The 12,654-nt window shown below is 35.2% G+C and overlaps 1 protein-coding gene across 1 annotated transcript in view; it reads left to right on the top strand.

Moving 5' to 3' along the window:
* Positions 1-12,654, top strand: part of LOC149790393 (dynein axonemal heavy chain 7-like) — a 184,759-nt gene that overhangs the window by 127,052 nt on the left and 45,053 nt on the right. The window contains exons 53-56 of the mRNA XM_089972442.1: positions 5,220-5,373; positions 6,797-6,988; positions 8,954-9,087; positions 11,077-11,209. Of these exons, the coding sequence (XP_089828568.1) occupies positions 5,220-5,373; positions 6,797-6,988; positions 8,954-9,087; positions 11,077-11,209 (613 nt within the window). The remainder of the gene's footprint in view (positions 1-5,219; positions 5,374-6,796; positions 6,989-8,953; positions 9,088-11,076; positions 11,210-12,654) is intronic.

The following is a 12,654-nucleotide window of genomic DNA, read 5'->3' as shown; positions in this document are numbered from 1 at the left end:
TAAGACTAGTATCCATAAGAGAATGTAATATCCAAATATCCTAATCCATAGTATTTGCAGTATTAAAATATGATCCAGATATGATTAATATCCCAGTAAAAGTAATATCCAAAAGAGTCTGTAATATCCAGACAAGGCTAGTATTCAAAGAGACTATAATATCCACATAAGATTAATATCCAAAACAGACTTTAATATAGAAATAAGATTAATATACAAGTAAGACTGCTATATAGACTGATATAAAGGAGACCTTTATCCAGATATGACTGTATTGTCAAACTAAGGCGCTAATATCCAAGAAGGATTGTTATGTCCAAATATGACATACACAGATATGAAAGTACAGTGGAACCCCGCTATAACGCGATGATCGGGGTCCATAAAATCGGATCGCGTTAAAAGCGGGGTCGCGTTAATGCGGGGTTTTACAATATTTAACTTTTTTTCCGAGAACATATATGTGTATACATGTACAATGATCAAAAGTCGGCTTATCATCAGATGAATATTAACTGGAATGCATTAATTAAGATATATTCAAAATAATCGATGGCTAATATATTTATAGGTTATTACTGTGCATTAAAAACATTTACTAATTTTTATTTGTTTGAACGATAATACAGATTGACCGATAATACCAGACTATCGCTATATCATGAAAAGTGTATCAACACCGTATGCTACCGTGCCGTCGTGGCATGCAGTTCATCCATAATGGATGTAATTTCATTGAAAATCGTACAGATTTAAAATATTCAATAATTTTGTAATAGTCTGAATTCGTCGTGTAAAATATAGGATGAACAAAATATTGAAACCATTTACTTGCCATCTGATATCGTACGGTCATTGCATGCAGCTATTCCCGGGTCTACATACGGTGTCTGTACAAATTTCATACCGCTAAAATTTTATCATATGCGACAACTGCAAGAATAATTAACAATCAACGCATGATTTCAGCGTGCAAATAACTTTTATTTTAGATTTTGTGAACATCAAAAGAAACATGTGAAAACTGCTAAATTAATCGTTGCGCAAAGTGCAAAGTCAGTGTGGTTCCAAATTTAAATTTCATCATTTCTTGAAAAATATATCCAATGACGTTTGCTTCTTTGCCGCAAACTGTTGGGTTCTAGCAAAGTCAAGAATGTTCCTTAATTGATGGACTTTGACGCTGTCAACATCTTGTGTTTCCAGCCACCTTAAACTTGCTTCTAAATGTACTACTGCTTCAGACACTTTTGGTGGGGGAGTTGGGGTGCCATCGTCATCGTTATCATTATCGTCACTGGTTTCAGGTTCTGATTGTGCAGCTTCATTCTTCCTGCTGACATTTGTAACAATTTCGTCATCTGATATGTGTTCGTATATAGGGCAGATGTCATCTACTGAATACCAGTTAAGGATATCATGATGACTGTGCTCGTATTTTTTGAGTGCTTCTTCTGCTAAATGTACGTCGTCTTCAATGAATCCTGTAAATTCAAGCTCATCGTCACTATCATTTTGTGTCGAGGGCGTAAAAGCTGGCCCAAGACCCTTTATCCAGCATCGTTCAATGCAGCGTGCAGTGATAGCATCCCAGGCTTTACCTCCAAGGTGACATACTTCTTTTAAGTTGAGTAATGCCAATGATGTGTCGACGGATGCATTATTATCTGCTACCATTCCCATTATCATTTCACGGCGATAATTTTGTTTAAATACGGAAATTATGCCTTGGTCAAGTGGCTGGATTTCTGACGTAGTGTTTTTCGGGAGGTACGAAACTTTGATCTTGCCATCACTGCTGACAAGATTTTCCGCTGGGGGGTGGGCAGGGCAATTATCCAGCAGGAGGAGAGCTTTTTCCTCCAGCTTGAGTTTTCGTAAATGAGCCCGAACATCTGGAACGAATGTTTTGTGAAACCAGTCGTCAAATATGGAGCTATTCATCCAAGCATTCTTGCTGTTAGTGTACTGAAATGGAAGTGCCTTCATATTTACATGATGAAAACATCTGGGAGCTTTCGATTTTCCAATCATCAGAGGTCTGACTTTGTGGCTGCCAGACTTGTTAACACAAAATAAGAGAGTCACTCTGTCCTTCCTCTTCTTGAAACCTTCTCGTTTGTGACTGTCAGTCTTGGTTGCAAGGGTGCGATCGGGTAACATTTTATAACATAAACCAGTCTCATCGCAGTTGTAAACTTGGTCGGCTGTGTAGCAACCGTCCTCCAGCAACTTTTTAAGCCCTTTCGGGTAGGAATTGGCAGCCTCTTTGTCAGCGGAGCGGATTTCCCCAGACACAAGAACTTGGCTGATAGCGTGCCTTTTCTTGAATCTGTCTAGCCAGCCATTACTCGCCTTAAATTTGGAATCATCTCCATTGATACGGCGATCAAATTTCTCTGCTTGGGCTTTCAATATTGGGCTAGAAATTGGAACACCTTCTGAGCGAGCTTGTACAAACCATTGGTACAAAGCTGAATCTAGGACATTGTCATTAGCTAACTTAACCCTTTTATGCTGTAAACCAGTTTCCTCTTCAAGAATGTTGGGTAGACTACGGAGCTTTCCTTCATCTGTTTTCCACCCTCGCAAAGTGGACTCGCTGATTCCTAGATCTCTGGCAAGCTGATTTTGTTGTTTGCCCTTATTTAGTTGATCTAGGGCATACAGTTTCTCTTTAGCAGAAAACGACTTGCGTTTTTGAACTTGCTTTTCCATAACAGTAAAATATTTTTTTATATAAGCAAACAACGTACACAGATAAAGCTCGATAACTAAGTAATGAAGGCCTGCAATGGTTACGAATCACTTTTTATATAAAACAAAATTAAGCTGAACGGATGTACAATTTCATACCCTTTTAATTTACAGATAATAAAGTGGATATTATTTACTTTCAACTGTTTGTTGTTTGATCACACCGCCAAGCACAGCATACATGTTAGCGGCTTTCGTCCTTTGATGTTTATTAAATTGTGCGACTCTTGTATCAACCACAGCTTTGTCTGCTGCTTGGCTGTGATTGCAGTTAAATAAGAAGCCCATGTCGGCTATTGTTTGAGCAACGACTGTATACAGAATTCATGGAAGACAATCACAAAGACGATTTACTGGCTTTACTCATGGATCCGTAATAAGTAACACTTCCGATAATGTTTACTTCGGCTTAACAATTCAAAAACCTAATGAAACCAGTTTTCTCTTCTAGAGTAGAATACGGAGCTTCACCACAACCTGTTCAAATTGATAAATTTCAGAAGCCAAGCGTTGTACACACTATTTCTCGTACGTTATATATATCGTATTATTTTAGAATTCATACACGATCACTTCTCCAAAATCACTTAAAGAACCTGGATAAATTGTTAAGTTCCGATCGTTTATTATTAAAAGTCATACGCGAATTCTTCCACCAAATTATAATAAACGTTTTACACACTATTTCTCGTACGTTAAACAAATATTTTCACGGTCCAATAAAAATACACGTAAATGAATTTCAAATTTCAGGAACCATGCCACGATCATATTATTTTAAAAGTCACAACTAATCTCATGCCCAAAATGAAGTTAATTTCTTGCTTTGTTTTTTTTACTTTTCTCCAAATTTTTTTTCTCCATGTGTGAATGAATATACGAAATTTCGGGAGCCATGCTACGACCGCGTTATATCCGAATTCGCATTATGGCGGGGCGCGTTATAGCGGGGTTCCACTGTAATATCAAATAAGACTAATAGCTTTTATTATCCAAATAAGACTAATATCCAAGAAAGATTGTTATATCCAAATAAAACTGTAATGTCAAAATAAGACTAATATTAGTATAAGACTAATATGAAAGAAGGATTGTTATATACAAATAAGACATATCCAAATAATCTTGTAATGTTTAAATACAACAAATATCTACTAATAACTACATTAGAATATATACTAAAATTGAACTAAGACTAATATCCAGATAACATTGCAATATCCAATTAAGATATATATCTTAATTGAACTGTAATAACCTATAAAAGCTGTCTCAGTATCATATACTTGCAACCCAGGGAAGCACTTTTGTATCATTTTTGACCAAAAATAACCACTTTGAATAATGAGAGTAACTTGACAAATATTTTTAAAACAACTGCCTTCCCTTGGTACCATGTAGATTCAAACGGAACAGCCCTAAGGATAATATCTAAATAAGACAGTAATATCCAAGTAAGACTGTAATATCCAAAAATGACTTTAAAACAGAGTCTTATCAACGTGGGGGTTTTCACGAGAAGAAGTCTTATTAAGTAAGGTTAGCAATCTTGAAAACCCTGTGTTCGTTCATTCCCAAGATTGATGGTTGTATCGTTATTGGAGTTTCACCAGGACTTGTGACACCTAGTTCATCATAAATTAGAATAGTGCCAGTCTGTCATTCAATATGGCCACCATGGCTATCGACCTAAGCGTCTGGTTATGACCACATTTCCTAAATGGAAAGTTATATCACCAAGGGGTTTTTACCAGGAGACTTGATATGGTGTCTGTTTGGTTTTAAATCAAAATCATGCCAATCTGGCAGCCAATATAGCCACTATGAGGCCATCGTGAATATGTTCTTGGTGCTATTTCTCCTGAATGAATGGTCATCTCATCATGGGGTTTCCACCAAGATGACTTCTAATGGTATCTAGATGGTTCTAAATGAAAACTATGCTGATCTTACTTTCAATATGGCTTATCCACTTAAATTGATGTTCATATTTAAGTAGCATTTCAGTTAGAGACCTAATATTATACAAATTAAAATAGTGCTGATCTTGCATCTAATATGGTTGCCACAGCCATTTTGAAAATCTTGTTAGCGCTTCAGAATATCAGAGAGGGTTTCAACACTCAGTAGTTAAAAAGAAGAAGAAATGGAATTATCTTGGATTCCTTACTTTTCTCTTTGGCTATTAGAGTTACTGTCACTTTGAGGCACTCATGTGTTATTAGTACTGTTTTAGATTCTTTGAATTTAGTTTGCATAACTTTCTTCTTCTAAAAAGATTTTGGTGTATCAAAAATTTGTAAATAGTAACAGAATTATACACTGACTTGCTTACAATTATTTTGCCTTTACATGCATTCTTTTATGGCCAAAGAAGCTCAATAGTGTTTGATTTTTAAAATTAAATGAAATTAGACCAATTCATGTCGAATCACAGCATTTAATTATGAATTGAATTGCAGCAATTCACGTCGATGGCCGTTGTTGATCGATCCACAGGGTCAAGCAAATAAGTGGATCAAATACATGGAGAAGGCAAACAACCTACATGTCATCAAGCTCAGTGATTCAGATTTTGTCAGAACTCTTGAGAACTGTATCCAGTTTGGAACTCCGGTAAATATATCTTTTAGAGCTTATATTGTTTTTCCAAAAAATGTGCAAGACAGTATGAAAATCACATTTTCTTCTATTAGTTCTGATTATGCTGTTGAATTGACCATAGTAAAAATCCCAGCTCAAAATAAGTTCTAAGATATTCAGTTTAATCTTGTTTAAATATGCTATGAAGGACAGGTAGTCAGGTGACAGGAAATATTGCCTTAAATTCAGGAATTTCCTGTGGATCCCAGAATTCTTACATATTAAGCATTTCATTAAGAAACAATATATAGACTAGAGCAGTTTCAGCACAGCACAAACAGACTTGGACCATGTTGATGTGGCATGTAGAGGGCAGCAGTGGTCCAGCATTTAGCGGGACTTAAACTAACAGGTATCAGTTTGGAATCCTGCTATCATATCAGGGTGGGTTGGCTACCTTATTGTGTCTCTGGGTTAGGCACTTTACTCCATTTGACTCAGTATGGTAAAGCCTTTGTTTGCTGGTATACCATAAAACAATAAATAAAACAAAATGAATTATCATCGATACATATTTTAAGCAAGTCACTTTATGTTTCATGTAACAATGTATAAAGACATTAACCTATTTAAGAACCTATCCAAAACCATATGTTCAGATATTATTGCATAAAAAAGAATATTAGTACCTATATTGTTTGGATTAAAAGGTAACTTGTCACAGCACCACCATTTGTATGTTGTTTTAAACAGCATTCCAAATTGCTTCCCCTATGATGTCACAATCAACATCACTGCCTGCACAAACCATTTGATTCTAAGGATCAGACTTTCTTTGATATATAATTTCTGTTAATGACATATTGTGCTTAAAATATCTATCAATTTACAATGCATCAGTAGATCTAATCTACTTGCTTAAGCATTGAGTTTATTTTATTTGTTACTTGTGGCAAAGTCTTGAGAAAGCAAGATTAAACAGGAAGAAAGATTCTCTTCTAGTTTCTAATGTATTTGAAATTGTACTGGCAGCTGTATTATCTGCATTATAAGAGGAAGTAACCAGGCGAGGAGTAAATTCACAAAATTAGGTAGTTTTTGTTTGTGCATGCACCATGATCTTTGTTCCATTGGGTTAAAATGTGTGACTTTTTTTGTTGTTTTTTGTGGGGTTTAACGCCATTTTTCAGCACACGATAGGCTATGCATGGCGGCCAGTATTAATGGTGGAGGAAGAACCCATAAAAACCCCAGAAAGAACCACCGACCCACAAGAAGCTACTGGCAAGCTTTCTCACATACCCGCATTGGCTGAATCCGAGACTTGAACCCATGCAGACAGAGGTGAGATGGCAATGATCTGTAATGGAGAGCGCTCTAGACCACTCGGCCACTCAGGGCCCCTAATGTTTGACTTAAAAAAACTATTGAACTTTTTATATTTCTCTAATATTAGGTTCTGTTAGAGAACATCGCAGAAGAATTGGATCCAATACTGGAGCCATTGCTACTGAAACAGACATTCAAACAAGGTGGATCCTTATGCATCCGACTGGGTGATAGCACAATTGAGTACTCCAATGACTTCAAGTTCTATGTAACCACTAAGCTTAGGAATCCACACTATCTGCCTGAGACAGCTGTAAAGGTATGACATTTTGTTTACTTTATTTTGCATACAGATAATGAATGATGGACAAAACAGATTCAGCAGAGTAAGTGTATGTGCCTCTGTCTAATCAGTAGTACCATTGAGCACTCCACCCATTCCAAAATTCAACATCTTGGCCTAAGCTCATGTATCAACAGAGGCAGCCTTCATGTAAAAAGTAATTCAGTTTTACAAACTGAATTCTGTATGCTGCACTCAGTCACTATAAGGCAATTCATTGTAATACAGATCCTTTTATAGGGCATTTATAGTCATGGATTCCATTTCATTAAGTGCTAGTAAAATTACATGTATCATGTACATCATAACAAGGTGGTGTCACTATATGGTGATGTAATATATGGTTCCCAATGATAACATTGCATTGAGGGATTACGATATTGTTGATATTAGAAAATTTTGTATGAATCTCATGCCATATTTATCTGATGATAGCCCCAACTTTGTTAATAACCCCCCACTCCACGCACCCTGCCACACCCCCATTGCTGTGAACAGTTTTATTTGCTAAGGATAACTTTTTCAGATAGTAAGTTTCTCCTCCATATTTATGCAGATTACATGTTCATTATTAGGCTGGTCCCCTGATGATTCACTTATTAGGCTGGTCCCCTGATGATGCACTTATTAGGCTGGTCCCCTGATGATTCATTTATTAGGCTGCTCACCTGATGATCCATTTATTAGTCCAGTAGCCCCATGATTAATTTATTAGGGTGGTACCCTGTTTCTTTCATGGGAAAAGTACTGTACAAAAGTGTTACCAAAGAAAACCTGTCAAAGAACTACTATATGTACCAACAAAATTTGTATGGAAATTAGTAATTCTAAACTTATTAAGAAAAATTCTGCAATATTTGTCATTTTGATGGACAACAGCTTTGAATACATACCAATATTTTATATGAACACTTGTAAGGGAGAATGAACTACACCGTCAAATCTTATAGCACAAGTATATTGTATGCAGTTGACCTTATCAGTAACACAACAAAATGAAGCCTGTGGCCAATAAGTTGGTCACCATATTGTTTCTGAATCAGTTTTGCATTAAACTAAGTTTATGATATGATATATGCTAGTAATTCATATCTTTCCTGTCTCACCTGCTTCAGCATCATGGTGAACAATCTTTAAGTTTGTATTTTGAAAAAGTTTTCAAAATTGTGTATCTTTAACATCATTAGTGTTAAGCAAAAACTGAACAATGATAGTACTATGGGCCTAAAATATGCATGCTAGGTGTTCCTGTCTGTCTGGCCTGCTTCAGCAAAAAGCTTGCGTCATCATTGTTTGAATGTGAACATTTTGTGTTTAAATTTGTTAAAGTCAAATATCAGTTTTTGCTGTTGCATTCAGTTGATATAATCTTACAGTAGCTGAAAAGCTTATATTCTGATATACTACAAATTTCTTACTGGCCTGTCTCACCTGCATAATCTGAAAAGATGTTTCAGCACTAAATATTTGTGTTAAAACTTTTGAAAGTCAGAAATCTTCAATGCATGTTTCATCACTGTAAACACTATTACATTTTTTTGTTCAAACTTTTGGAAGTTAAATATTTTCAACATCAGCTGTTGTATTCAACTGAAAATTTAGGATATCATTACTACAGATCTTAAATTTATGAGCATTCCTGTCTTGTTTGTTTTGCCTTAAGCATTTTGCTCAATAGTGTTTTGTTTAAACAATTATGGAAGTCAATCTAACAAGTGTATGGAAGCAGGTGGGAAAGCATGTTCCAAAGAACATTTGTTTGAAATCTTTGTATAAGGTATATACCATCAATATTCATAATTATTTAATATGTGTTTCTTCATTCTATTAAATATAACCAGTCAGTGCAGCCAGATTAAATGTAGAAATACGCTAGCTTACCTGATGGTGATGGACTGGCATTTCCTATTATTATTATTATTATCATTATCTTCTTCACAGGTGACCCTGTTGAATTTCATGATCACCCCTGAGGGTCTCCAGGACCAATTGTTGGGTATTGTAGTGGCCAGAGAGAGACCAGAGCTGGAGGAAGAAAAGAATGCCCTGATCATTCAGGGTGCTGAGAACAAAAAGTATAAACATTATGCATTCACAAACTGTTGATCCTATTTATGATAAAGTCTGATATTTTCAGTTTATGGTTCAGGGTGTCACAGGTTTGTAAAGTAGCAGAGGATTTGAAAAGATGTTTACAAGGAATTCAGGTGTCAGAGCATTAGCAAAATTAACAGCTCCCTTTAAAGTTGTCTGTTTAAGAAACCAAAATATTTATGAGAAATCATGTAGTTGTAGTCAGTTATGAACTAAAGCCATATAATTTATATATCTGTTTCCTGTTTTCAACAAATCAATTTTAATAGAATATCACTGGTCGCTCCTAGTTTTGGAGCATATGGGTCTTGCCATATGTGTAATTTAAGAACAAAAGGAAATAGACGATCCTATATAAAGGCTCAGTTCATTTTAAGTTTATGAACACAGCTAAGTGCTACTATCATATTCAGGCATTTTTTAACAAAATTTGGACTTATTGAAAAATTGGCATATCATTTACTTGAAATGAGCACTGATTTAAACTCTTATTATCACATGCCAAAAATTCCCTTGTTTTATTGTATCAACCCTAAAATAGCACAGTGATTCCAATTAAAGTCTGTAATAGTTCCATTAATAATAATACAGTGATTCCATTAAAATAGAGTAGCAACTCCATTAAAATAGTGCAGTGATTCCATAAAAATAGCATATAGATTCCATTAAAATAAGATAGTGGTTCCATTAAAATTGTGTGGTGATGCCATTAAAATAATGGATTAATTCAATCCTGCAAGATATCAGTATTCTCAATAATTTTTATCCTGTTTAATGTATTGTTATTTGAATCCTGCAAGATTCAGTATTATTAATACTTTGTTCCTGTTTACCTTAGCAATACCTGAATTCTCCAAGACATCAGTATTGCCACTGTTTTGATCCTGTTTGAAGTAATAGAACTTTAATTCTTCCAAAAAATAGCATTATCAATACTCTGACCCTTTTTAATGTAGTGTTACTTGACTTGAATCCTGCAAGGCTTGAGTATTCTCAATACTCTGTTCCTGGTTAATGTAGTGTTACTTGACTTGAATCCTGCAAGGCTTGAGTATTCTCAATACTCTGTTCCTGGTTAATGTAGTGTTACTTGACTTGAATCCTGCAAGGCATGAATATTCTCAATACTCTGACCCTGTTTAATGTAGTGTTACTTGACTTGAATCCTGCAAGGCTTGAGTATTCTCAATACTCTGACCCTGTTTAATGTAGTGTTACTTGAATCCTGCAAGGCTTGAGTATTCTCAATACTCTGTTCCTGGTTAATGTAGTGTTACTTGACTTGAATCCTGCAAGGCATGAATATTCTCAATACTCCAATCCTTTTTAATGTAGTGTTACTTGACTTGAATCCTGCAAGGCTTGAGTATTCTCAATACTCTGTTCCTGGTTAATGTAGTGTTACTTGACTTGAATCCTGCAAGGCTTGAGTATTCTCAATACTCTGACCCTGTTTAATGTAGTGTTACTTGACTTGAATCCTGCAAGGCTTGAGTATTCTCAATACTCTGTTCCTGGTTAATGTAGTGTTACTTGACTTGAATCCTGCAAGGCATGAATATTCTCAATACTCTGTTCCTGGTTAATGTAGTGTTACTTGACTTGAATCCTGCAAGGCTTGAGTATTCTCAATACTCTGTTCCTGGTTAATGTAGTGTTACTTGACTTGAATCCTGCAAGGCATGAATATTCTCAATACTCCAATCCTTTTTAATGTAGTGTTACTTGACTTGAATCCTGCAAGGTTTGACTATTCTCAATATTCTGTTCCTGGTTAATGTAGTATTACTTTACTTGAATCCTGCAAGGCATGAATATTCTCAATACTCTGATCCTGTTTAATGTAGTGTTATTTGACTTGAATCTTGCAAGGCTTGAGTATTCTCAATACTTTAATCCTGTTTAATGTAGTGTTACGTGACTTGAATCCTGCAAGGCTTGAGTATTCTCAATACTTTGATTCTTTCCAGACAACTGAAGGAAATTGAAGACAAGATTTTAGAAGTTCTGTCTACCTCTGAAGGCAACATTCTAGAAGATGAAACAGCCATCAAAGTGTTGTCTTCATCCAAAACCCTGGCAAATGAGATTTCAGAAAAGCAGGTTTGTATCCGCAAGGATCATGCATATAATTTGCTTTCTTCTAATTCTGGTAAATACAATCTCAGAAAAGCAGGTTGGATTCTGCAATATGATCATAGGCATCATATATAGTTTGCTTACTTCAAGCCTTGGACCAAGCGATCTCAGAAAAGAAGGTTTGTATCTGCAGTTTGGTCATGGTTACATGTATAGTTTGCTTACTTCAAGCCTTGGACCAAGAGATCTCAGAAAAGAAGGTTTGTATCTGCAGTTTGATCATGGTTACATGTATGGTTTGCTTACTTCAAGCCTTGGACCAAGAGATCTCAGAAAAGAAGGTTTGTATCTGCAGTTTCATCATGGGGATAATGTATAGTTAGCTTAGTTCAAACTCTGGACAACATCTCAGTAGTGTCTGAAGTATGGTTCTGGAGATCATACATAGCTTGTTTTGTTCAAATGTTTGCTGGATTATAAAAAATATTACATCTTTGTATTATCATGAGTATCAAATGACATGATGTAACGTCATATCAGCTACATCACATGAAATGGCATTTTGTAACATATCAGCTAAAACACATGAAATGGCATTAAGTTACTTCAGTTTTACTACATCACATGAAATGGCATTATGTAACATGTCAGCTACATCACATGAAATTGCATAAAGTTATATCACTTTTACTAAATGACATGAAATGGCATTAAGTTACAACACTTTTACTTCATCAGATGAAATGGCATTATGTAACATAAAAGCTACATGACATAAAATGGCATTAAGTTACATCACTTTTACTGCATCAGATGAAATGGCATTATGTAACATATCAGCTACATGACATGAAATGGCATTAAGTTACATCATTTTTACTACACATGAAATGGTATCGAGTAATATATCAGCTGCATCACATGAAATGTCATTAAGTTACATCACTTTTGCTAAATGACATGAAATGGCATTAAGTTACATCACATTTATTGCATAACATGAAATGGCATTATGTAACATATAAGCTACATGACATGAAATGGCATTAAGTTGCATCACTTTTACTGCATCAGATGAAATGGTATTATGTAACATATTAGCTTCATGACATGAAATGGCATTAAGTTACATCATTTTTACTACACATGAAATGGCATCAAGTAACGTATCAGCTATATCACATGAATTGGCATTAAGTTACATCACTTTTAGTGCATCACATGAAATGGCATTAAGTTACATCACTTTTGCTATATGACATGAAATGGCATTAAGTTACATCACTTTTGCGAAATGACATGAAATGGCATTAAGTTACATCACTTTTACTGCATCACATGAAATGCAATTAAGTTACATCACTTTTACTGCATCACATGAAATAGCATTAAGTTACATCATTTTTACTACATATAAAATGTCATTATGTAACTTTGGCTATATCACATGAACTGGCATTAAGTTACAT

The sequence above is a fragment of the Sinohyriopsis cumingii genome, chromosome 10 (assembly GCF_028554795.1).
Source record: "Sinohyriopsis cumingii isolate HCF-2022 chromosome 10, ASM2855479v2, whole genome shotgun sequence".
Classification (NCBI taxonomy): domain Eukaryota; kingdom Metazoa; phylum Mollusca; class Bivalvia; order Unionida; family Unionidae; genus Sinohyriopsis; species Sinohyriopsis cumingii.
This window is presented reverse-complemented; position numbering and strand designations above follow the sequence as displayed.